Source organism: Microtus oregoni, unplaced genomic scaffold, assembly GCF_018167655.1.
Source record: "Microtus oregoni isolate MIOR12 unplaced genomic scaffold, Mior012 000015F_ref0000493, whole genome shotgun sequence".
NCBI classification, from domain to species: Eukaryota; Metazoa; Chordata; class Mammalia; order Rodentia; family Cricetidae; genus Microtus; species Microtus oregoni.
In genome coordinates, this window is record NW_024543074.1 from 47,811,602 (window position 1) to 47,837,578 (window position 25,977).

The window sequence follows — 25,977 nt, forward strand, 5'->3', positions numbered from 1 at the left end:
ACGTGGGGTTGGTCTTCGTGCGGTGGGGCTCGCTCGCGCGGCAGCGGTAGCCGAGGCCTCTTAGTTCTGCGGCACGTGACGGTCGGTCCGCCTCCGCCGCTGTCTCTACTGCAGCGCGGGGCCGGGTGTGCGGGTGGGAGAAGGTGCGGGAGCCGCCAGTGGTCCCCGGGAGGCTCGAGGTGAGACGGCAAGCGTATGCGGGAGCCTCAAGCCTGGGACGAGCCTTGGGGGCCTGGGAGACAGGCGCCGCTGCGGAGGGGTCGGGTGTGGCCGGAGTCTCGACGGCCGGGGGGTCGGGCGGGCGTTCGGCCGGCGTAGGCCTTGGCGGCCGCTCAGGACCTTGACGCGAGCGGCCCAGGTAACGAGGCAGGCCCGAGAAGCGCCGGCCGAGGTCGGGAGGCGTGGCAGGTGACCTGGGGCTTTCCTTGACCTCTGAGAAAGCTAACAACTTTCTCTGGTTTTGCTTCTAGAGCTTTCTCAGGCCGGGTCCTGGCCCACCCGGAGGTGGACTGAGTAACCCGGTATACAGGTGCGGAACTAGACTCGGGCCTAGTAGGTATCCCGAGTAGTAGGGAAAGGTGGGGTAGATCGAGAGGTGAACGTTACAGTTCCAGGGAAAATAACATGCCCCGAGCACTCTGACGAGGGAGAAAAATGTCCTAGAACGTGTAGCGCTTGAGAAAGTTAAGGCTTAACTACTACAGCACCTGCCTTGTCGATGGTGGCTAGCAATCCAGCGTGAGTATTCACTGGACCCTAAAAGCAGGGGAAACAAGCGAAAGTTCTACTAGCCAACGGAGGAAACTGAGGCCTAGAAGTTTGAAATGACTGGCCCAAGGTCATGCAGGTAGTTTTAATGGTCATGTTGCGATTGTAACTTGAGGGCTAGACAGTTTTGGTTTCTTAGCTAAGGTTAAAAGCCCCGGTTTCAAGCACTTAGCCGCTGGTATTTTGTGTGTGTGTATCGGGGGATGGGAATTTGGGAGATTTTCTACTTTAGTGCTTATTCCCCAGTTGTAGATTGAATACCCGATGGCCTTGTATTAAATTAAATGGGAAGTGCGATGAGTAGTAAAGGTTCAGTGGGTATTCATGGAGTGGCGGCTTCTGCAATCTGAACGCCTCGGTCCATTACACTTAACAGAATAAGTTTTGGATTAAGTCCTATATGCCAGGATCTGAAGACACGGTCATGGTACCTTGTGTATTAACTGCTGGTCATGGCACTAGAGATTGGTTGTGAAGTTAAACTGAGCTGAAAAGCTCGAGGGCAAAGGTGAGCTACAGTTTCTTTACCCTGAGGAAAGGAAGATGTCTTTTAAAAAAAAATTGCCCTTTTTTGTTTCTTTTTTTTTTTAAAGGGGGGATTGGGTTATCTTAAAAATATTTATTTATTTTCCAGTAATATTTGAAAGGGCACGAACAGAATCTGTCCCCATGTTGTATTTCTGCTATAATTAAGTTCACGGACCAGGGCTGGGTGCACAGGCAAGCCAGGCGCCAATGAACAGTGTTTTGTCGTGAACTGTCCACAGTAGAAGTTTACCGATCTGTCTGAAGATGGGTGTCAACATCTCTTCCCCACCTTGCTATCTTAACAGTGCAGTTAGCTCCATATCTTTCAAGGGCCACTGGGCACGTGCATATTGACAAGAGTTACTGCAGCTTTGACAGTCACACTGTTGCTCCCTTGTTCCGCAGAGGTCACTTGCTCTGCAAGAGAGCTTTAAGAGAGAAGAGTGGCAGTTGGTAAGCATAGCTGTAGAATTCTGTGTCACGGTAACTTTGGTTCCTATACCTTTAAAATGGGAATGAGTCTCCTACCTGCCTCACCTTTGAGGGGGCAGACGGGACGGTGTGAAACTGCTTTGGAAGGTGTAAGGAACTGGGCAAATACAATCAGCAGCTCATCAAAAGTTAAGAAATGAAGAGCCGAAGATAGTTGTATTTGGGATCGCATACTGTAAAACTCACCAGGAAAGTGCTTGCTTGTTGAATGTTTTGTTGTGCTAAGTGAGAATTAAGACTTTTTAGGTTTATTTGTTTTTATTTTATATGTATGTATGTTTTGCCTGCATGTATGTCTGTGTTTCATGTGTGTGCCTGAGGACAGAAGCGGGCATTGGGTCCCTTAGAACAGTAGTTACAGGTGGTTTTGAGTCACCAAGTGGGTGCTGGGGATCAGACCTCTGGAAAAGCGGCCAGTTCTCTTAACCACTATGAACTATGTCTCCATCCTGGAGTCTTTGGCAGGGGGTGGATCTAGCGAACTTTTTATTTAGGTATTCAAGTCTTTTAAGAATCTCTTTAAGAGTTATTTATTTTTTTATGTGTATGCCAGTGTGAGTATATATTTGTAGTTGCCCATGGAGGCCAGAAGAGGGCATCATATTCTCTGGAGCTGGAAATTGAACTCTTAAAACACTGAGCCGTCTCTCCATCCTGGGTATTCATATCTTAAAGTGAATTAATAGGGGAAAAGTTACTGAAAGAAAACACTTCTAATGTTACAGTCAATGAAAAAAAAATCTAAGAAGATACGATGTTGTATGTAGAGTTCTTGCCTAGCAAGCTTGAGGGACAGGGCTCTCTATCCCTAGCACTTGAACAAATAGCTGCAAGTCTAAAAATGTGAGTAAGATATTAGAGATCTCATTTTTAGAGCAGGTCACAGATAATACCGTTCCCAGGATGTTACCCCCACCACCTACCCTCTCCAAATACTGAGAATTGAACCTAGGGCTTTGAATTTAATGATTAGGAAAACACTACCTCTTAGTTATATATCCCTTACTGCCAAGGGGATCTTGAAATTCTTGCCTCACGTATCCATCCAACTTCAGCTGCCTAAGTAACGGAGACTACAGGAGTGTGCCATCTTGAATACTTGTTTTTTATTTAGACTTGTATGTATTTTCCTTAAGAAGTGTTCTGGGTTTTTTGGTTTTTTTGTTTTGTTTTGTTTTGTTTTGTTTTGTTTGAGGAAGGGTTTCTCTGTAATGCCCTGGCTGTCCCCGAACTTTGTAGGCAAAATTGCCCTCGAACTCACAGAGATATGCCTGCCTCTGCTTCCCTAGTGGCGTGTTGGGATTAACAGCATGTGCCACCACCCCCCAGCAGTTGTTCTGAGTTTTACAAGCATTTTATTACATTTATTTTTGTGCATGCAAGTGCAATGGCATGAGGGCGTGAGTGAAATCAGTATGATTTTTGAGAGTTGATTCCTCCCTTTTACTATGTGGGTATTAGGAATTGAACTCAATTTGTAAGCCTTCTTTACAAGAGCATTTACTTTCTGTGCCTTCCTGCTGGTTCTACTAAATTTTGTTCTTCTCCCCTTACCCCCTCAGACAAGGTTTCTTTGTGTAACTGCCCTGGAACTCACTCTGTAGACCAGGCTAGTCTTGAACTCACAGAGATACGCCACCTGCTTCTGCCTCCTGAGTGCTGGGATTAAAGGCATGTACCACCATTATCTGGCAACAAAGTTCTTTTTTTAAGTGCTTATTTTTGGGCCAGTAAGTTGCTTAGTGGATCAGGACACTTGATACCAGACCTGGTGACTGGAGGTCCATTTCTCTAGGAGCCACTTGGTGGAAGGACAGAACTGACTGCTGAAAGTAGTACCTGCACAAAATAAGATAAATAAATATAATTGCTTATTTTCTCCCAATATAAAGTTTAGAGCATTTGCCTCAAAATTCAGTTTTGTGCTTGGTGGTGTTGGTATTAATCCCAGCACTGGGGAGGCAGAGACAGGTGGATCTCTGTAAATTCAAGGCCAGCCTGGTCTTCAGAGCTAGTTCCAGGACAGCCAAGACTACACAAACCCTGTCCAAAAGTAAAAAAATAAAATTTGTTTTTGGAACCATTAAAAATTGACATATAAATATTAGTAAGCAGTCATTACTAATATTGAGCACATGCTGTAAAACAGGCCTTATTATAAAGCAGTTTACATATTCTTAACTTAGCAGTTCTTAGAGGTAAGAGTTAGTATTGGCTTAGAGAAGAAACCAAGATCCAGAGATGAGTAGTTGACCCACGTTATTAAGTAGCTAATCAGGCATTGTGATTTGAATTTGTGTTCAAAACATTTGAATTTGTGCTCTTGGGCAAATATAAAATGGTGATGATAGACTTCCCTGGAGTTTATGTGGGGATTATTAGGCTACCTAAAATTTTTTAAAGACTGTCAGATGAGGGCCGATTAGATGGCTCAGATGCTGAAGTGCCTGACCTGTTGTGTAGGCATTAGGGATGAGTTCAGATTGTCAGCTGGAGACAAGTGGGACCTTGGAGCTCATTGACTAGGTAGCCCCATGTGGGGCTTCAGGTTCTCTGAGAGACCACCTATCAGAAAACAAGTTGGAAGGAAATGGAGGAAGACACCAGGTGTCAGTGGACCTGTGACACATTCATGTCAGTATTATGCTGGAATGAAGTAATAGCTTACAAAGAAATCACGTTTAAAAATTCTGTGTACTATTTCAAAAATTACTTAATATTTATTTTAGAACAACCAAGAACATTTGGTCATTTTACTGTTCCTGTAATTTTATTTTTCGAGATGGTTTCTCTGTAGCTTTGGAGCCTATCCTGGAACTCGCTCTGTAGACCAGAGCTGGTCTCGAACTCAGTGATCTGCCAGCCTCTCCCTCCTGAGTGCCGGGATTAAAGGTGTGCGCCACTACCATCCAGTTTTATTCCTGTAATTTTTATAAAGGGAAGAAATTGAAGTTTCTTTTTGATTTTTGAAATAGGGTCGTACTTGGTAGCGTTGGCTGGCCTGGAATTCACAATGTACACCAAACTGACTTCGAGCTTGTGATCATTCTGTTCTGCCTCTTGAGTACTGGAGTTATAGGTCTATAACACCATGCCCTGCGTGAATTTGTTTTTAAATTCATAAGAAGTATTTGGAAGCTGGAGAGATGATTCAGTGGTTAGCAGCACTGATTGCCCTTCCAGAGGACCTATCCAGCTTCAGCTCCTAGTACCTACATGATGGCTCACAACCATCTGTAACTCCAGTTCCAGAGGATCTGATGCCTTCTTCTAGCCTCCTTGGCACCAGGCACTCACATGATAAGTAGACATACATAAAGGTAAACTCTCAAACATGAAACTAAAAAAAATAATATTTTTTAATTTTTTTCTTTTTGCAAAGCTACTTTGATGAACAAATGTGTGATGGAGAAGGGGAAGGATATCGGAACAGGGCAGTGGGTGCACAGAGAGAGGCAGATTTAGAGACAATGGCAACAGCAGGTGTGTAGTATGGCTTTGGTCACTGAGGGAATGTGTTGATGCTGAGTAGGGCTGAGGGTGGTGTGCAGCAGCTTGAGCTTGTGCAGGCTCTGCCCCCAAACTTGCAGCTCAGCTACATAATCACCCTGGCTCTGAGCAACTGCAGGATGTCTGAGATGGAGATAGGTTCGTTTCTGGACTGGGCCTCCTTGAAAGGCCTTCATGGGCTTTGCTGCCACCAGAGACCATGGCGATGTCCGTGGTCTGTTTACTACTGGAGGATCTATGGCTGTTGCCTGAGGCCTGTTGATGCCTGTGATTCATGCTGCCACCTGAGACCATGCCAATTGTCTGTGGTCAGTGTGACCACCAGAAGCCATGCGGATGTCCATGGATGGTCTGTGCTGCCACTGAGGGCGACGTTAATATTCATGTTCCTTGTTGCTGCTGGAGGTCATGAGGATGTCCATAGTCTGTGCTTTGGTCGAGGACTTTAAAAATAATATTTTTAAAGTACAGGCATTGGGCAGTAGTTCTGTTTTTAAAGTCTAAGGTTTATAAACTAGAGAAAGGAGGACTGGATGAGCTTGACCAGGGCTGCACAGAATTTGGAGAAACTAGAACAGTCTTCCCCAGCACTGAATTGCCTTGATAATAAGGAATGGAAGTTTCAGAATCAGGAACCTGAAGCTGGGTGCAGGGAACACAGCTCTGAGGCAGGGTTTTTCGAGACAGGGTTTCTCTGTAGCTTTTGGAGCCTGTCCTGGATCTAGCTCTTGTAGACCAGGCTGACCTCAAACTCACAGAGATCCGCCTGCCTCTGTCGAGTGCTGGGATTAAAGGTGTGTACCACCACCGCCCGGCCTGAGGCAGGGTTCTTGTCCATCACTCGGCTCTGGTTTTGATCATCAGCACTGCAGAATAATAAAATCTGAAGTTTCCACCACTAGGATTTTATCCATTCTAAATGCTGAGTGTGTTGCAGTGAAATGTGAATAGATAGGTGGTCTTGAAGATTCCTTTGGTCCTGAAACTAGGCCCTGTTTCTCTGTCTGAGTCTTCATGTTGTAAATAATGTATTTTCTTGGCTTTGTGTATATTTGCCCATGCTTTATGTTTGATTTTAGGTCATTTGCAGATTATTTGATTACTGGAGAGCAAATCTAGGGCTTTCACATGCTAGGTAAAGGCTCCACCAGTGATAACATACCTTAAACTTGTGGGCATGTGCAAGGGTGTGTCACATTTATATGGGCGGCCATACATGTGTGTGCATTGAGGCCAGAAAGCCACCTCGAGCAGTCCACCTTGTTTTTAAGATAGGGTCTGCCATTGGCCTAAGGTTTTCTATTAAACTAAGGCTAAGTGGTTAGTGATTCCCAGCCCTTCCCAGCCTTTCACATCCTTCTAAATTCAGTAATACTAAATGTTATTAAGCTCACATTTCTTTTTAATTAATTAATTTATTTATTTGTGTGTGTGTGCGTGTGTGTGTTTTGAGACAGCTCCTGTAGCTTTGGAGCCTATTCTGGAACTCTGCTCTGTAAGACCAGGCTGGCCTTGAACTCACAGACATCCTCCTGCCTCTGCCTTCCAAAGGCGTGCACCATCACCACCTGGCAAACATTTCTTCTTCTTAAATTTAATGTAAATTAATTTTAATTTACTGGAGATGTGGTTCAGTACTCTTTTTTTCCTTCCACTCCCGGTTCAGTACTCTTGGAGGAGCTGGGTTCTGAACCCAGCACTGCCTTTTAATTACAAAGCCATCTTCAATGATTTAGTAATTTTTTTTTGAAGATTTGAAGTAATTATAGACTTAACTTACAAAAGTAAGCCAGATATGGTGATGGATGCATTTAATCCTAGCCATGGAGGAGGAGGCAGGGAGATCATTAAGTTTGAGGCTAGCTTGGATTACATAGTGAAGTTCTGTCTCAAAAAACCCAAGGATGCCAGGTAGTGGTGGTGCACACCTTTAATCCCAGCACTTGGGAGGCAGAGGCAGGAGGATCTCTGTGAGTTCAAGGCCAGCCTGGTCTACAGAGCAAAGAGAATTCCAGACAGGCTCCAAAGCTAAAGAGAAGCCTGGTCTCGAAAAACCAACCAATTAAACAAACAAATGAAGCACTAGACATGAAGCTCAGCAATAGAATGCTGAATGCCAGGCTAAGATGCAGAGGCCCTAGCACTTGAGAAGTGGCAAAAATATACAGAACAGTCTTTGTACCCAGTGACCGCTGAGCATCTCCTTATAGACAGGTAACTGTAAAATTCAAGCCAGGTCTTTTCCATGGGTGTGCTCTTAAGAGAATAGTCAGACCACACTCACTTTTATGTGTGTAGTTTCTAGTTCTTTTTTTTTTTATTTTATTTTTTATTGTGTATACAATATTCTGTCTGTGTGTATATCTGCAGGCCAGAAGAGGGCACCAGACCTCATTACAGATGGTTGTGAGCCACCATGTGGTTGCCGGAAATTGAACTCAGGACCTTTGGAAGAGTAGGCAGTGCTCTTAGCCACTGAGCCATCTCTCCAGCCCGTAGTTTCTAGTTCTAAGAACAATTTATCTTTGGACTTTTTCCCCTTTTGGCGTTGTGGGTTTTTTTTTTTTTTAAACATTGGGGGAGGGAGCACAGGTGTCATAGCTCATGTGTGGAAGTATGAGGGCACCTTCCAGGAGTCAATTCTCAAATCATGTAGGCTCTGGTGATCAAACTTTGGCTTGGTGGCAAGCATCTTTACTCGCTGAGCTATCTTGCCAGGCCTTGTTTGATTTCTTTGAGAGATCCCTTATGTGACTCTGGCTGGCCTTGTACATTCTGTAACTGCTGATCCCTCCTTAGTCGCCTGAATGCTATAGTATACCACCAGTAGCCCATTTTAGTGTATTAGTGCTCTGCTAGGTCCCAGATGCATCTTCTACTTGGTCCCCACAGAGTTTGTGTAATGTCCAGTTATGTGACTGCTGGGAAACAGTCTTGAGCAGCTTTTTTAAAGTTCTGGATGATAAGTCAGTTCTTGTGTCATGTAGTATGTATGTTAGTTGTTCTTTCTTTACCCTTGGTTTTATTGTTTGCATTAACGGCAAAGCCATGTGAAATTCAGGTTTGTAATATAACTTAAGCCGGTTTTGGGAGAAGTTGTCCTTTCAGTAGGCTCAGATGTTAAGATTTTCATGACTGTGGCTTTGATTTCTAATTACTGTCTCCTGAAGGTCTAAGACACTAGTAATTTGTAATTTCACAAGACAAAGATTTAGGCTGCATAACAGACAAGGGTCTGGTTTTATTACTCAGCACTACCAGAAGGGAAATAAAAAGTGGAAAACAGATTTTTTACAAGGACATACATTGAGATAGTTGTTTGTATTTGCAGCTGGTAGCCACACAGTCTGGCATTTTCATCCCAGCTCAGAGGGCGTCTATGACAACAAACTTAAATGGCAGAATCCTGTGTGCTTGTGTAAGATGATAGGGTGATTCTGAAGAGTAGTAGGCAAGGCTGAGGATGTAGCTCATTGATAAAGCATGTGGTAAGTGTGTGCAGGGTCACTGAGTTCAAGCACTGTAGGAAAAACAGTAAATGAAGAACTTAAAAAAAAACAGAAAGTGATATGTCTTGTAAGCAGAAAATAAAATTATGTCAGAGTCCGGAAAAAAATAGTATATATGAATGCCAGAAGCCTTACCTTAGATAAGAACTGTAGGAAATGTGTTTCTGTATAGGAGTAAGATAATCTCTGTATTGACTTCCCCTTGAGCTTTAAAATTCCAGGAAGTTCTTCCTAACTGTGGCTTTAGAGCTCTGCTGATTGTTTTCCACATTGGCTGCAAAGACTGGGACTTGTAGCATGCTAGGCAGGTACTCTGCTTTTAAGCTCTAATCTGTTCCCTGCTTGATTTTTTTTTAAGAGACATATTATTTATTTATTTAATATGTATACAATATTGTCTGTGTGTGTGTCTGCAGGCCAGAAGAGGGCACCAAACCTCATTACAGATGGTTGTGAGCCACCATGTGGTTGCTGGGAATTGAACTCAGGACCTTTGGAAGAGCAGGCAATGCTCTTAACCACTGAGCCATCTCTCCAGCCCTTGACTTTTTTTTTTTTTACCTATTGCTCTGGTGGTTCAGTGGGTAAAGATGCTTAGTGCCAAGTTTGATATCCTGAGTTCAATTCCTAAGCCCCACGTGGTGGAAAGAGGGAAAGAGAACAGACCCTAGAAGTTGAAAGTAGTTTTCTGACCACCACCCACAATAAATAAATGTAAAAAACAAAATCATATTGCTTTTTTTGTTTGTTTTTGAGACAGGGTCTCTAAATAACTCTGACTGTATTGGAACTCACTATGTAAATCAAGCTGACCTTGAACTCACAGCCTGCTTCTGCCTTAGGAAACTATAGATATAAATATAAAAGATTTGGAGTGGGCAAAAAAAAAAAGTGTTATCATTGTAGAGATTAAGATGTATGAATAATAGCCAGGAGTGGTTACTTGTTAGTCTTGTTTAATCTTTGAAAGACACAGGTTTCCTTAGGCACCTTGTAGCGGTAGTTTCTTTTGAAAGTTTTTCAAACTTATTTTTGTTGTCTTGTTTTGTTTGGTTTTGGTTTTTTGTTTGTTTGTTTTGAGGAAAACTGCAGAGGTGTTTTGTAGAATATCTGGGATTTGCCTGACCCTTATCCTACTGCAGACATGGGTTTTAGGGGGAAGATCAAATGTTCTAGTACCACCTTTATCACATTGTATCAAGGATGTGTACTCTCAATATAGCCTATTTCTGTTGATGCTGGCCGTGATCAAAGCGGGCTGAGATAATCTGCCAGCTTTCTACACTATAAAGTTCTTCTTCCCCTCCTTTTTGTTCTCTTTAGAAGGCTGTGACCGTGCAGCCTGGAGATAAGGATTGCCCGCATTAGCTGACGATGCAGTGTCAGTGGATTCTGGAGTCTATGCAAGGACTTTGTTCCATACGCATGTATTTGGATCATCATAGATTTGTAGAAACTTAAATATTTTGAGTGTATAATCCAATATGCTAATTTTGTTGCTCAAACTATTCATCCTTAAACCTTTGAGTTTGATCAGTAAACTGTATTTCTCTGTCCTTCTGTGAATGAGTGTTTCATTGATCACTTCCTCTCTGGCGGTAGGTACTTAGGTCCCCCCCCCCCTTTGTTATTAAGACAGTCTTACTATGTAGCTGGTCTGCCTCACTTAGCTTCCTGAGTGTCAGGGTTATAGGTATGTGCCACCATATGTAGCTTCCAGACTTGTCTTGCATATTATCCAGTTCTCTTAGGATCAGCTATTTCAGGAATGTTCTTTCCTTTTACTGAAGAATATTAGAAACTAAACATTTGGCCTATTGATGGTTATAGTAATCTAGTGTCCTTCATTTCTGTGGGTCTTCTGAGTTGACAACAAGGAAGTATGTATGCATTCCAACTGGTGTATATATGTAAATACACGCAAACATTTTTATGCGACTGTTAAGCTAAGCATTCATACAGATATCTCTAATTCTGTTTGCATTGCCATGTAGATTCTTCCAGCCTTTGCTTGCTTATCTGTAAATTTCTATTCTAACAAAAAAAGTGGCTTCCATCTACCATATACTTAATTGTTCAGATATACTATTGACACGTCTTGCACTATCAGAGTCATTGACCCATCTGCTATGGTAGAAACACCTCTCTGAGCTAGTATAGTACTTTGGTTTGGTTTTTATTTTTGTTGTTTTTCGAGTCAGGGTCTCTCTGTGTAGCATTGACTGTCCCAGAACTCACTCTGTAGACTAGGCTGGCCTCGAACTCAGAGATCCTCCTGCCTTTGCCTCCCAAGTACTGGGATTAAAGGCATGCACTACCATGCCCAGCTCACAGAGAGTTGATTTTTATGGTACAGTCTCTAGTTCTACCCCTTTCAGAATGTAAATAATTGGAATTCTGCAGTCTGATCTCTTTTACTTAGTTAGCAGCACACTTTAAAATTCACCTTTGTGCTTGATCATTTCTTTCAGTGATTAAACAAAATTCCATTGTATGGATTTCATTCACCTGTTGGAAGTATAGTTTGATTGCCTTTAGAATTTTGGGTACAGGTTGTTGACTCAGCTCAGGGCCTCTAAAGTACTGAGGCATGGACTTTACTGCTGAGATGTTCTCCCAGATTTTGCTTAGATTCTAATTGGATTCTTTCTTGTTGGTGAGGGCTTTTTCTTTGTATGTTGAAATCAAGTCTTTTGTATGTTTGTTTTGTAAATGTGTGTTTTGTAAATATTTTCTCCCAGTTTGTGATCGTCCTTTACTATATGTTTTTAAAAGAGAAGTTTTCTTTTCTGAATCCAATACCTTTTATTTTTGTGATAGACCCAATTAACACACCCAGCAACTCCAGTGACTTGCTCACACTACTGAGAAGCAAGGTTTAGCCCCTCTCTCTATGGCCATGTTTCAACACAGTAGCCCTGATCTTTAGAGTTACAGGACATCAACAGTTGTGTAGCCACCTGAGCTGGACTGTTAGGGATTAGCTGATGTGTAAGCCTTGGGTTGTTTCAGTCGGGGTACAAGACTCTAAAAACACATCTCAGAAGAGGCCACTGTCTGGTTCTGGTCTGAGTCCTTGTCAAACCACATACAGACAATACTAACCCTTACCCTCTCCCACGTGGACCTGGTCTCAGCAGAGTGTCTTACTCTTCAGAGTTGCAAATCTTAAATTAACAATACGATGACTCTATTAGAACACCAAACACCCCCCAGATGTAGCCTAAATTCAAGCCAACATAAACTGAGATGCGATTATTAGAATCATAAGGATGGGCAGCAGGAAATTACCCTAAACTTCTAGCACAGCTCAGGACCACCTGCGAGGAGTAGGAAGAAAGGAGAAACAGCGTGCTTTGTATAGCTTGACAATACTGTGGGTGTCTGGGTATCCCTTAGACTGCTGTCCTTCACAGCTTCCCTTCTTCCCAGACAGCTGCTCATCCAGCTTTAGCATTTAGTCATTCCACTCTGCCAGAAGTATTGTTTTTTAAAGAACCTGTAACATACCCAAGTATTTTTTAAATATTTATTTTTACTTTTAATTATGTATATGTGTCTGTGTGTTTGTAGGAGGTTATGTGCACATGAGTGCAGGTGTCTGTAAAGGCTAGGTTGTTGTATCCCCCTGGACTTGGGGTTATAGACAGGTGTAATCCTCTTGACAGTGGTGCTGGGAACTGAACTTGGGTTCTCTGGAAGACAGGAAGCACTTGCAACTGCTGAGCCATCATTCCATCTCTGTCTCTTTTTTTTCTCTTTTGGTTTTTCAAGACAGGGTTTCTCTATGTACCAGACAGCCCTAGTTGTTATGGAACTTGCTATAGACCAGGCTGGCCTCAAACTCACAGAGATCTGCCTGCCTCTGCCTTCCAAGTGCGGGGATTAAAGCGTGCACCACCACTCCCAGCTCTCCATCTCTTAAAAAAGTCTTAAATAGTCTTAAATATATATATATAGTAGAGTTTATAAGGAATTTTTTGTTTAGCATTAGAACAAATTGGTTTACATTTTGGTCAGTAGAGTAAATTGGTCCCATTTCCTTTTCCCTTTTTTGTTTCAGACTGGCCTGCAAAGTAAAGAGAAAAAAATTAAGTTCAGCCTTTCTCTGTTTCTTTCCTCCCTCCCCTCTCTTTCCTTTTTCTTGTTTATTAAAAAAAAAAGTTACAAGTTTTTTTTTATTTTTTTTCTATTTTTTTATTGCAAAAAGAAGAAAAAAAACATAAACAAAAAACAAGTTTCCACCTCCTCCCAGCCTCCCATTTCCCTTCCCCTCCTCCCACCCTTCTCCCTCTCCTCCCACCCTTCTCCCCCAGTTACAAGTTTTAAAAAGAATTTTATGGGACTAGGAAGATGGCTCAGTGATTACGAGCATTGTAGAGTGCCTGGGTTTATTTCTCATCACCCACATGGTGGTTCACACTCATCTATAATTCCAGTCACACAGAATCTGACCTTTGTAGGCAAAACACTCATACAGATAAATCTAAAAATTTTTATGCTATCTTTTTTTTTTTATTGATTTTTAATTGATCTGTACATTTTTCTCTGCTCTACTTTCTACAGCCCTCTCCCATGGTCCCCATGCTCCTAATTGACTCAGGAGATCTTGTCTTTTTCTACCTCCCATGTAGATTAGATCCATGTATGTCTCTCTTAGGGTCCTCGTTGTATGTCTCTGTGATTGTGATTTGTAGACTGGTTTTTCTTTGCTTTATGTCTAAAAACCACTTATGAGTGAGTACACTCGATAATTGTCTTTCTGAGTTTGGGTTACTTCACTCAATATGATGTTTTCTAGCTCAATTCTAAAAATTTATTTATTTTGTTCCTGCATGCTTGTGTGTACTAGCGCCACAGCACATCTGTAGAGGTGGACAACTTTAGTTTTTTAGATTCACCATGTGGGTTCTGGGAGTGGAACTCAGGTTGTGCTTTATTCACTGAGGTATCTCATCGGTCCTCAATTGTGGTATTTGTTGTTTTTGTTTGTTTGTTTTGTTTTTATGAGGTGATTTCTCTCTGTAACCTTGGCTGTCCTGGAACTCACTCTGGACCAGGCTGGCCTCAAACTCACAAGAGATTCTCCTGCCTCTGCCTCCCAGGTGCTGGGATTAAAGGTGTGCGCCACCACCACCCAGCATATATTAACTATTTTAAATATGCAGTTCAGTAGCACTAAACATATTTACACCATCATGAAGTGGATCTCCAGAACCTTTTCAGACTCTTCATATTAAACTCTCCTTTGCTTCTTCCTTCATCACTTATCACAGTTCTGTTTCTCTACCTATGTATGTGGACACCCTATGTAGGCTGGAGAGATGGCTCACTGGCTAAGAACGCTTGTTATTGTACGACCCAGGTTTGACTTCCAGCCCCCATAAAGTTATTTTTGTTGCTACTTCATAGCTATGATTTTGCTGCTGTTAGGAATCTTAATAAAAATATCTGATATGCAGGATATCTGATTGCTACCCCTGTGAAAGGGTCCTTCACAACCTCCCTGAGGGAAGGGGTCAAGACCCACAAGTTGAAAACCATTGTCTTAATGTAAAAGGTATCATACAGTATCTGCCCTTTTGTAGCAGGTTCGTATTACTTAGTAATTGTGATAGTGGTGAACATGGATGTGCAGATTCCTCTGAAAACCTGCTTTTACTTACTTTGGTTGTACCACCAGAACTGAAGTTGCTAGATTGATTGTATGATAGCTGTTTCTCCCTAGTACCTGTACTATTTTACAATCTCACTCTTGGTATGCAAGAGTTCTGACTTCTGTCAAGTTACTATTGTATCTTCTATCTGGATTATAATTTTAGTAAAAGCTTCATAATGTTTTTTTAATTTTTGTACCTCAGCCTTTTTACAACAATATGCTGAGTTTTAGCAAAAATTGTGGGTTTATGTTGCTTTGAGAACATGGGAAGAAACAGTCTTCAAGAAAGACAGCCAGTGGGCAAAAGTTAACGGTGTAGCCAGAGTGAAAGGTGATAGTCACACTATGTGAGTCACCAAGAGAAAAGTCACAGGAAAACACTTGGCACCTGTACATTTTGATGTTTTTGTTTTGTTTGAGATAGGATCTCACTGCATAACCTTTACTACCTGGACTTGTTTTACCACACTAGCCTAGAACTCAGATCTAGAACTCAGAGATCTGCTTCTTCTGCTTCCCATTTGCTGGTATTTATTAAGTTGTATTTATTACCGTGGCTGGCTATTTTCTTTCTTAGCAGCTGTGCTTTATTGAAAAGAGTTCAATATATTTTCACATGGGGTTTAATAGATAGGTGCTCAGGGGAGGAGTAAGGTTCAACCAAGAGCTTCTCAGAATTTCTGTGTTAAGAATTTTTTAGTAGTGAGCTAAGACAGTAGTAGGGGGGAATGGATAATGAACATTAGTGTGTATGGGGAGGTTGAAAATTTCTTGACTTGCCGGGCGGTGGTGGTGCATGCCTTTAATCCCAGCACTCAGGAGGCAGAAGCAGGCGGATCTCTGGGAGTTCGAAACCAGCCTGGTCTACAAGAGCTAGTTCCAGGACAGGCTCCAAAACCACAGAGAAACCCTGTCTCAAAAAACCAAAAAAAAGAAAGAAAAAGAAAATTTCTTGACTGATGTGAGTGGTGGTTTTTGTGAAAATACTATGCAGAATGGCCTGAGAGAAAGGTCTGGTTGCTAGTCAGGATATACAGGTGTCGGCAGATACAACCTTCCATGACAGGATCTTGGGGTAAGGAATCTTATCTTGGTGTAGGGTGACTACAAAGAGGAATAATTGAAGCCATGATGAGACTGCGTGTCTGACGGAAATGGAGAGTGAAAGATCAGGGTTGACTTGGTGACCATGTGGGAAAGAGAAAATTCTACCCCGTCAAAGGCATGTTTATGCGTGTAGGTCATCTACTTCTTTTCCCAGTGTCTTGGCTCTGCTTTCTCAGGCCCCACCTACTCTAAGCTCACTTTGTATGCCCTTAATAGCTCGCTCAGCTTTTATTTTAGTAGAACCTTGATCCTTAAAAAGAAGGCCTACCGCTGGGCGGTGGTGGCGCATGCCTTTAATCCCAGCACTCGGCAGGCAGAGGCAGGCGGATCTCTGTGAGTTCGAGGCCAGCCTGGTCTACAAGAGCTAGTTCCAGGACAGGAACCAAAAAGCTACGGAGAAACCCTGTCACAAATCAAAAAAAAAAAAAAAAAAAAAAAAAAGGCCTACCTACCACCCCTGACAATCCAGTTTAATCCACAAAGACCTAAGTGTTTAGAAGATGATAGATTGCAGTAGTTTGTACTCTGCTTAATGGACTCTTAGAACACTAATTTCCAAATGAGCAGCAATGGTCATAGTAAGTCTTTAAATGTGAACCAAATTATTTGTTGCCTCTGTTATTTCATTTTAGTATTTTAATCAGTAGTTACTGTAAATTAGATGTGAAAGATATTTTGGACATTATGAAACAGATTAAGAGTTAAGGAGATGGCTTGTGGGTAAAGGTGCTTACCACCACACCTGATGACTTAAATTAGATCCCTAGGCTCTGTTGGTAGAAGGAAAGACTCTTGAAAGTTCTTTTGCTAGCTCTCAGGAAGGGAGCACATCGTAAATAAATATAATGAAACTAGTTAATTCAATACCCTTGGTATTGTTTGACTTTGTATGTGAGAGAAAGAGACAGGGTTTCACGTGATTCAGGCTGGCCTTGATTGAATTCAGGGTTTTCCTGTCTCAGCCATCAGAGTGATAGTACAAGTATGTACCAGAACATTCAGTTTATATTGGTATAGTTAGATATGCTCGAGTGTTGCTTTTAATTAACTGATTTTAGGAAAATCCTTTCATCTCCCAGGGTTCACTCTCCCCCTGCAGCACACACACATACCTTTTTTCCCCCTTGTTTCTCTGTGTAATAGCCCTGACTGTCCTGGAACTTGCTTTATAGACCAGGTTGTCCTCAGACTCTTAGAGATCTGCCTGCCTCTGCCTTCCAAGTACTGGAATTAAAGGTGTGCGCCATCACACCCCGTTCACTTTTCCTTTTTTGTAGGTTGAAATACAGTATTTCTTTTAATTCTTTGATTTGAAACAAGGAGCAGGTGAAGTTTTTATGAAATTTAAAGTGGAAGACAGCACATCTTACGTTCTGTTCTTTTTGCAGGTAGATCATGGAAGGGAAGTGGTTACTGTGTTTGCTACTGGTCCTTGGAACTGGAGCTATTCAGGCTCATGATGGACATGATGATGACATGATTGATATTGAAGATGATCTTGATGATGTTATTGAAGAGGTAGAAGATTCAAAATCGAAATCAGATACCATCACTCCTTCATCTCCAAAGGTTCGAAGTAGATCTTTCTTTTCCCTTTCTTTTTCCTTTTGGTATTTCGAGACAGTGTTTCTCTGTGTATCTCTGATTGTCCTGATAGATCAGGCTGGCCTTGAACTCAGAGACCCACCTGCCTCTGTTTCTAGAGTGCTTGGATTAAAGGGTTGGGCCACCACACCCTATTTGATATCTCTCTCTCTCTCTCTCTCTTTCTCTCTTGGTTTAAAAATTAAAAAATAAATAAAATAAAATAAAGGAAGCCAGAGTCTGGGAATTATAATTTAGTGGTAGAGTGCTTGCCTAGCATATGTAATGTAGTATGATGTTTTTTACTCTTTCGGTTCTTTTGGGGGGGCCCTGCCACCTAGCTTCCAAATGAATCACACAAGGAGTCTTATTCTCAGTTATAAATGTCTGACTTTAGCTTGGCTTGTTTCTTGCCAGCTTTCTTTTTTTTTTTTTTTTTTTTTGGTTCTTTTTGGTTTTTCGAGATAGGGTTTCTCTGTGGCTTTGGAGCCTGTCCTGGAACTAGCTCTATAGACCAGGCTGGTCTCGAACTCACAGAGATCCGCCTACCTCTGCCTCCCGAGTGCTGGGATTAAAGGCGTGCGCCACCACCGCCCTGCTCTTGCCAGCTTTCTTAACTTATCCCCATAGTCTTTTGTTTCTGGGCTTTCCTATTCTCTTACTTATGTAAATCTTACTCTTATTCCGTGGATTGCTCTGTAGCTGGATGGCTGGCCCCTGATGTTCTCCTCCTTCTCTAGCTACTTCTCCAGCAAACTTCTAGTTGTCTCCTTCTATATATTCTCTCTCTGCCTGCCAGCCCCGCCTATCCTTTCTACTGCCTCGCTGTTGGCCATTCAGAGCTTTATTAGATTATCAGGTTTTTAGACAGGCAAAGTATCACAGCTAAACAGAGTTAAACAAATGCAACATAAACAAAAGTAACACACCTTAACATAACCATATAACCCGATAATGTAAGACTCTGAATTTGATCCCCAGGAACTCCCATCCCCAAAAAGATTGTTTTCAAAAGATATTTGCTAAGCCTTCTAGCAACCTTTGGTTACATGTGGATTGAATTCAGGGACAGCTATGACAATTGAAATCAAACCAAGAGAGTACACTCTACAGAGTGTTACTAAATGTTCCTCTCTTCAAACACAACATGATCTGGGATTTGTGGTCCTTCTGAAAGGCTGGGATTGCAGACTTGTGTCACAGTGCTTGGCTAAAAGGTTTTGGTTTTGTTTGAGACAGAGTTTTTCTTTGTAGCCTTCCTGGCTGTCCTGGAACTTGCTCTGTAGTCCAGTCTAGCCTCGAACTCCCAAGTGCTAGATAGCATGTGCCACCACTGCTCAACTTAAAATTTTACTTCTTAATTATACTTTGTGTTTAACACAGGTCGCCTACAAAGCTCCAGTTCCAACAGGGGAGGTTTATTTTGCTGACTCCTTTGACAGAGGGTCTCTGTCAGGGTAAGTGTTTTCCTGGGGGTAAAAGTTTGAAAAGGTGCATGGCTTGTAAATAAGAAAGAATAGTGGGAAAGTTCCTGCTTCTTTTTAAGCAGTATTGAGGTTGAACCTAGTGTCATACGTGGGAGGCAAGAGAGATACAGCCTTAAAAATTGGGCCTCTGAGAATCCTGCTGAAGAGAGGAAGGATTATAGGAACAAGAGGAGTCAAGAACGTCACAAAACAAACAAACAAACAAAACCCTTAGAACCCTAACCTCAGCATAGGAGCTCATAGAGACTGAATTGACAACCAGGGAGCCTTCATGGGACTGACCTAGGCCCTCTGCACATATGTTACAGTTGTGTAGCTTGGTCCTCTTGTGGAACTCCTAACAGTTAGACTGTCTCTAAGTCTTTTGCTGGCTTTTGGGACCCTACTCTTTATACTATGTTGCCTTGCTTAGCCTTAAAACAAGGGGAGGGAGATGTTTAGTCTTACCTTCAAATTAATATACTATGTTTTGTTGATATCCATGGGAGACCCACTGTTTTCTGAATAGAAAAGCAGATGGGAGGAATGGGGTGAGACTAGGAGGAGAGTAGATGTAAAGATTGTTTTGTTTTGTTTTTTGAGACAGGATTTCTCTGTGACTTTTGGAGCCTGTCCTGGAACTAGCTCTTGTAGACCAGGCTGGCCTCGAACTCTTGGAGATCCACCTGCCTCTGCCTCCCGAGTGCTGGGATTAAAGGCGTGCGCCACCACCGCCCAGCTGGGATGTAAAGATTTTTGTGCTTTTTTTTTTAAATATTTATTTATTTATTATGTATACAATATTCTGTCTGTGTCTATGCCTGCAGGCCAGAAGAGGGCACCAGACCCCATTACAGATGGTTGTGAGCCATCATGTGGTTGCTGGGAATTGAACTCAGGACCTTTGAAAGAGCAGGCAATGCTCTTAACCTCTAAGCCATCTCTCCAGCCCCTTGTGCTTTGTTTTTATTTTATTTATTTTTTGGCTTTTTGAGAGAAAGTTTCTCTTTGTAGCCCTATGTAGGCCTGACTGTCCTAGAACTTAACTCTGTAGACCTGACTGACCTTGGACTCACAGAGATCCGCCTGCTTCTGCTGGGATTAAAGTTGTGTGCTACCACCACATAGCCAAGACGTAAAATTTAAAATAAATGAATCGGGCCAGGATGTAAAGTTTAAAATAATTTAAAATGAATTAATGAACAAATGAATATAAATAAGTGGGATATGGTTTGAACAGGCATGTCCAGTGGTACATCTGCAGTGTTGTACCTGAAAGTTGTCCTGGAACTTGGCCTCTTGTTGCTTTCATTCCTGTTTTTCTACTCTATATTTCATTATTTGGGAATTTTCTTTTTTCTCTTGAGCCCTGCTAAGTAGGCTAGATGGAATAGGAAAGATGTTACTTGAAACAGTACTTACTGTCACTTGAATTTTAACTCTGAGGTTTGTCTTAATTACAGGTGGATTTTATCTAAAGCCAAAAAAGATGACACTGATGATGAAATTGCCAAATACGATGGTGAGAATATATTCTAGATACAGTATGATATCAAAGTGGCATGTTGACTCCATGGCATCTCTCTTTTTAAAACATAGCATGTTTTTTAATTTTTGAGAATTTTATATATACGTGTAATGTATTGATCACACTCTTATGCCACCCTCCTCCCAACTTAAAGTCCACTCTTTACAATTTGTGTTGCCCATATGCTCATGCTGGGGTTATCCTCTAGGTCCATGGCCTTAAGACTAATTCAAAAGATGCTTGGGGCTAGAGTTCAGCAATCAGGAGCATGTATTGCTTTCTAGAGCCATGTTTGGTTCCCATCACCTGTGTTAGTGGCTCACAACCACCTGTAACTCAAGCTCTGGGAATTGATTATAAACACTCCATGGGTATTCACATAATAGACACACTTACAAACAGAAATGAAAACAATATTTTGTTTTACTTTTAAAACTATTTTATCTCTGAGGTTAAAACACATTATTTTCCCTCTTTCCTTCCTCTAACCCTTCCCATGCACCCCACTACTCTCGTTCAAATTCATGGCCTTTATTTTTATTACATATTTTCCCCTAAGTATATAAATACAACCTGCTCATTTTGTATACAAAGGTATTTGCGTGTATATGATTTCAGGGCTAACCACTTGGTAACCAATTTGGGAGCTGTTCCTAGGAAGACTATTTCTCCCACTCTCAATACTCTGAAATTGTTTATAGTTGCCTAAGGGTTTCCCTCTTGTGAACTGGCATGTCTATTGGTGTCCTCCTTGTTCAGGTTAAGACTTGGCTCAAGCCGGGCGGTGGTGGCGCACGCCTTTAATCCCAGCACTCGGGAGGCAGAGGCAGGCGGATCTCTGTGAGTTCGAGACCAGCCTGGTCTACAAGAGCTAGTTCCAGGACAGGCTCCAAAACCACAGAGAAACCCTGTCTCGAAAAAACCAAAAAAAAAAAAAAAAAAAGACTTGGCTCAATTCAAACCTTCTGTGTAGAGCAAGCTTTCCTCCAACTCATAGGTTTACATCTGCCTCCCAAGTTCTGTGATTAAAGGCTGTGCCTTTATTCATGCACAGCTGAAAATTTATTTATTTTTGAGACAGGGTTTCTCTCTGTGTTCTTAGCTGTCTTGGAACATGTTCTGTAGACCAGGCTGGCCTAAAACTCTATTCCTGCCTCTGCCTCCTACGTGCTGAGAGTAAAAGCTTGTGCCATTTTGCCTTGCTGAAAATAGTTTAAAAAGGAGATACTTTCAGATTTTTTTCCTTAGGAATTATACTATCTTTGAATCTGGCTTTGTATTTGATAGAAATAGACCTATTTAATTACCGTGTTAGAAATGGAAGTTCTTCTTTAGGTATAATGAATAAGTTACAGTTATTTCCAAACCATGTGCTACCATTTGACAGATACACATGCACTCTATAGTAACTTGGTTACAGGTAATTATAATGGTAAATAAACATTGATCATTGCGATACTTATAGGGCCTGGAATTTAGGTTATTACCATTTTAAAGACTAAATGGTATGGGTAACAGTGGAAAACCTTTTTGTATTGTCTTTTAGGAAAGTGGGAGGTAGATGAAATGAAGGACACAAAGCTTCCAGGTGATAAAGGACTTATACTGATGTCTCGGGCCAAGCATCATGCCATCTCTGCTAAACTGAACAAACCCTTCCTGTTTGATACAAAGCCTCTCATTGTTCAGTAAGTTCAGTGCCTACTTGATAGAGTGTATTTAGAAACTGTAATCTCAGTTGATGATTTAAAACTTAACATACACTAAAAAACCCATGAATTGTTTACAATAGGAATTTTGTGTAAAGTTGAACATGTTGAGTGGTTTGTTTTTAACTGCTTAGCAAGTTACTTCAAAGCAGCCTGATTGTTTACCCTCTTGATAGCAAGCAAATGTCTGGATTTGCATTAAGGATTAATTTTTTTTTTTAATGTTTGAGTGGCCACATGAAAACAGTAAAGGATCAAATCCTTTGTGTGGAGCTAATCATATGACCTGTGATAAAACATGACCAGTCTGGGGAGGAATCAATTAGGAAATTCTTTCAAAATGCCAAGGAAATTTTTTGCTTTTCTCTCTGAAACTAGGTATGAGGTTAATTTTCAGAATGGAATAGAGTGTGGTGGAGCCTATGTGAAGCTGCTTTCCAAGACCTCAGAACTCAACTTGGTAGGTACTCTGTCTGCTTATGTAAAATTTGTTTTAAGAGCTCAATGGTAGGGTAGGGCCCTGGGTTCAATTTCCATCTCTTAAAAAAAAGAAAAGTTTGTAAGACCTCTGAAAATAAAGGCTGTTCTGCTGTTGAGCCATGGAGGCTTGATACTGATGGGCTTGTGACTTGAAAAGGTAACTGTTGAAGCTCTAGCTGTATTTTATCTCTGGTTTATTAACTGGAATCTTCAGGGTTTTTTTGTTTGTTTGTTTGTTTGTTTGTTTTGTGGTTTTATTTATTTTATTTTGACATAGGATCTCACTGTGTATCCCTGGCAGGCTTGGAACTTGCTGTGTAGATATAGCAGGCCTTTTGAACTCTCCCAGAGATCCACCTGCCTCTTCCTTAGGGATTAAAGCCATGGCCTGGCAATTTTCTGTTTTCTCACACTTATTTCTTGTTTTTGAAAGAAACTTATATGCATGTAACTTTGTTTTCTTCAGCATTTTAATATTTGTGGTGATTACTAGTTGTTTTTTATTTTTTTCGTTTGTATCGAAACAAGCTCTGTAAAACTTGAGGTTCTCTTTAATAGGCTAATTTGTATGGAATTTTTTTTTTTTATGTTTTTAGTGCATTGGTGTTTTACCTGTATGAAGGTGTCAAATTACTGAGTTGGATTACAGACAGTTGTGAGATGCTATATGGGTGCTGGGAATTGAACCTGTATTCTGGAAGAGCAGCCAATGCTCTTCACCTCTAAGCCATCTCTCTACCCCTTGTATGGAGTTTTATGATGAGGAAGTATTATATACTTTTCAAAGATTGCCTTTTGAGATTTTTGACTAGAGTTATTAAACCACTCCTCCTTTGTGTCTTAAGGATCAGTTCCACGACAAGACTCCCTATACTATTATGTTTGGTCCAGATAAATGTGGAGAGGACTACAAACTGCACTTCATCTTTCGCCACAAAAACCCCAAGACAGGTGTATATGAAGAAAAGCATGCTAAGAGGCCAGATGCAGATCTGAAGACCTATTTCACTGACAAGAAAACACATCTTTACACATTAAGTAAGAAAAACCAGCTGTTGGGAGTATAAGACATTGTGTACTTATCATCTGGTTAATGTGAAGTTTGCAGACTTGAAGACTACTGATGCTTACAATTAAGCCGTTTCTGTATAAAAGGTCTTTGGGAAAGACCCTGTCTATTACCTTCCAATGAAAGTGGATAACAGACCGTGCTCCCACTCACCAGGAAACTACTGAACTGCTTATGGGCTCAAAGGAGAATTTGATGGAGAGGAGAAAATATATGGTGACTGAGAAGGTCTCGATGTCATGTGTGTAAAATAACTTCCATGGTCACAGGTTTAGTGCAGAAAAAAAATATGTGCGAAAGACTGTGCTGAGGGCCCGGGGCCAGTGTGCTGAGAAGGAAAAAAGTGAGGTCAGTTTTAGAGAGCTCCCTTCATGGGTACTGGCCAATTAAGACTGGAAGTTTCCAGTTGTACCTGAAGTTGCACTAGAACTACTAATGACTGAAAACTTTCTGAATTATTATATTAAAAATTACAATGAAATATTAGCTTTCCAATATTTATTACCTGTAGGTGAGCTAGTTTCTTTTTCATAAGTAATGTGTTGCATGTAAGCATTTGAACTGCAAAGTTGTAGAGCAGATTGTCTTCTGTTCCTTTATATAGCAATAGGAGTTAAGATTTCTTCACTACATCAATCAACAAGTTATGATGTTTTTACAATCTGAGAAAAAAAAATTGTTTTTGGTGTTTGAGACAGTAATTTCCTGTGGATCCCAGGCTGTCCTAAAATTCAGAGATCCTCCTGCCTCTGCCTCCCAAATACTGCTCTTAACCACTGGATTCTACCAGTGAAGAAGACCTTTGTGGGTTGTGGTTGATTGTTTTATTTCCAGCCCTAATGTAGGTTATTGGGATCTAATTGGGATTGTGTAGCAAGCACCTTTATATGCTGATATGCCATTTCACCAGCCCTTCCTTTCTTCCTTCCTTCATTTCTTTCTTTTTGTTGTGGTTGTTTTGAGACTGTGTCTCACTGTGTAGCTCTAGCTGTCTGGGAACTCATTATGTAGACCAGCCTGCCCTCAGACTCACAGAGATCCAGATGTCTCTGCCTCCCAAATGTTAGGATTAAAGGCACATGCCATTACCTGGCCATTGTTTTTGGTTGTTGCTCGGGCTGACCTCAGACTTCCTGTGTAGCTGAGAATGACTTTGACCCTGTTTCTATCACCCAGGTGCTAAGATCATAGGAGTGTGCCACCATGCCCAACAAGTTTTTTTTTTATTGTTTTTTGAGACAGAGTCTTGCTACATAACCTATCCTAGCCTCAAACCTGGGTTGTCTAGCATGTGCTGATCTTAGAGAAATGCACTACCATGTCTGACCTGGTGTCATAAATTTTCCAATTTTTTAAGTTTTATGTTTATGGGTGTTTTGCCTGTGTGTATGTATGTACATCATGTGCATGCTGTGCCCTCAGCTCAAAAGAGGGTGTTGACTAGACCTGGAACTGAAGTTACAGATGGTTGTCAGCTACCTTACTATGTGGGTGTCATGAACCAAACCTGGGTCCTTTGGAAGAGCAACCAAAATTTTTATCCACTGAACAATCTCTCCAGCCCCTTACTTATTTTTAATTATCATTTATGTGTATGGGTGTTTTTCTTCAATGCATGTTTATGCACCATATGTGTGCCTAGTGCCCATAGAAACCAGAAAATGTTGTCATATCCTTTGCTACTGAAGTTATAGAAGTTTGTGAACAGCCATGTAGATAATGGGATTGAACGCTGGTCCACTGGTAGAGCAGTAAGAGCTCTCTTAACCACTGAACTATTAATCCAGCTCCTTTAACTATTTTAATAGTTAAATAATAATAATTACTATTATTAAATTGATAAATACTATTATTATTAAATAGTTTAGCAACTATTTGATAGCTCCAGGGTAAGAATGCTTGTCTAGTGTGTACAAGACCGTAGGGTTGATCCTCCAGATTGGAGGGAAAAAAATACCTTATTAAATTATCATTTGTAATTTCTAGGACCCCAAGAAAATGGCATTGAAGCCTCCAGGCTCTTAAGAACTAGGCTTTGTTGACTGACACTCTGACCCCAGTACCCTGAGCTCTTTGTCCATGACTACTCCCTGGTTCTTTCTCTAGATAACATGATCTGTTGTGTTGGATTGATGGAAATGTTGGGATGAGTGGTTAAGTCAATATTTTTAATTGCATTTAAACTTCTTTTCAGTCTTGAACCCAGACAATAGTTTTGAAATATTAGTTGACCAGTCTGTTGTGAACAGTGGAAATCTGCTAAATGACATGACTCCTGCTGTAAACCCTTCACGTGAAATTGAGGACCCAGAAGACCGGAAGCCTGCAGACTGGGATGAAAGGGCCAAAATACCAGATCCAGATGCTGTCAAGCCAGATGACTGGTAAATCTTGACGTTCCATCATTGAGTATTAGCAAATATTATGTGTATTCCACATAGCTTGAACATCTAAATGTTGGTTGAATGAAATCTGATTGTTTAAATAATTTGTAATCTGAGTATTCAGAAGGCTAAGGCAAAAGAAATATTGTAAGGTGAAGCTGTAGTTGTCAAGCAGTGGCAGAGT

General features: G+C 41.2%; 1 protein-coding gene across 2 annotated transcripts in view; it reads left to right on the forward strand.

The window, feature by feature from the left end:
* The first annotated feature begins 44 nt into the window (after positions 1-44).
* Canx (calnexin) overlaps positions 45-25,977 on the forward strand; it is a 35,109-nt gene continuing 9,176 nt past the window's right edge. The window contains exons 1-9 of one of the 2 annotated variants that reach the window (XM_041664355.1): positions 106-179; positions 471-529; positions 16,962-17,142; positions 18,541-18,614; positions 20,087-20,145; positions 21,698-21,839; positions 22,239-22,320; positions 23,186-23,378; positions 25,604-25,793. In XM_041664355.1, the coding sequence (XP_041520289.1) occupies positions 16,969-17,142; positions 18,541-18,614; positions 20,087-20,145; positions 21,698-21,839; positions 22,239-22,320; positions 23,186-23,378; positions 25,604-25,793 (914 nt within the window). In that variant the 5' untranslated portion in view covers positions 106-179; positions 471-529; positions 16,962-16,968. Of the gene's footprint in view, positions 180-470; positions 530-16,961; positions 17,143-18,540; positions 18,615-20,086; positions 20,146-21,697; positions 21,840-22,238; positions 22,321-23,185; positions 23,379-25,603; positions 25,794-25,977 lie in introns of both variants that reach the window. The other variant, XM_041664354.1, reaches the window with a different exon arrangement.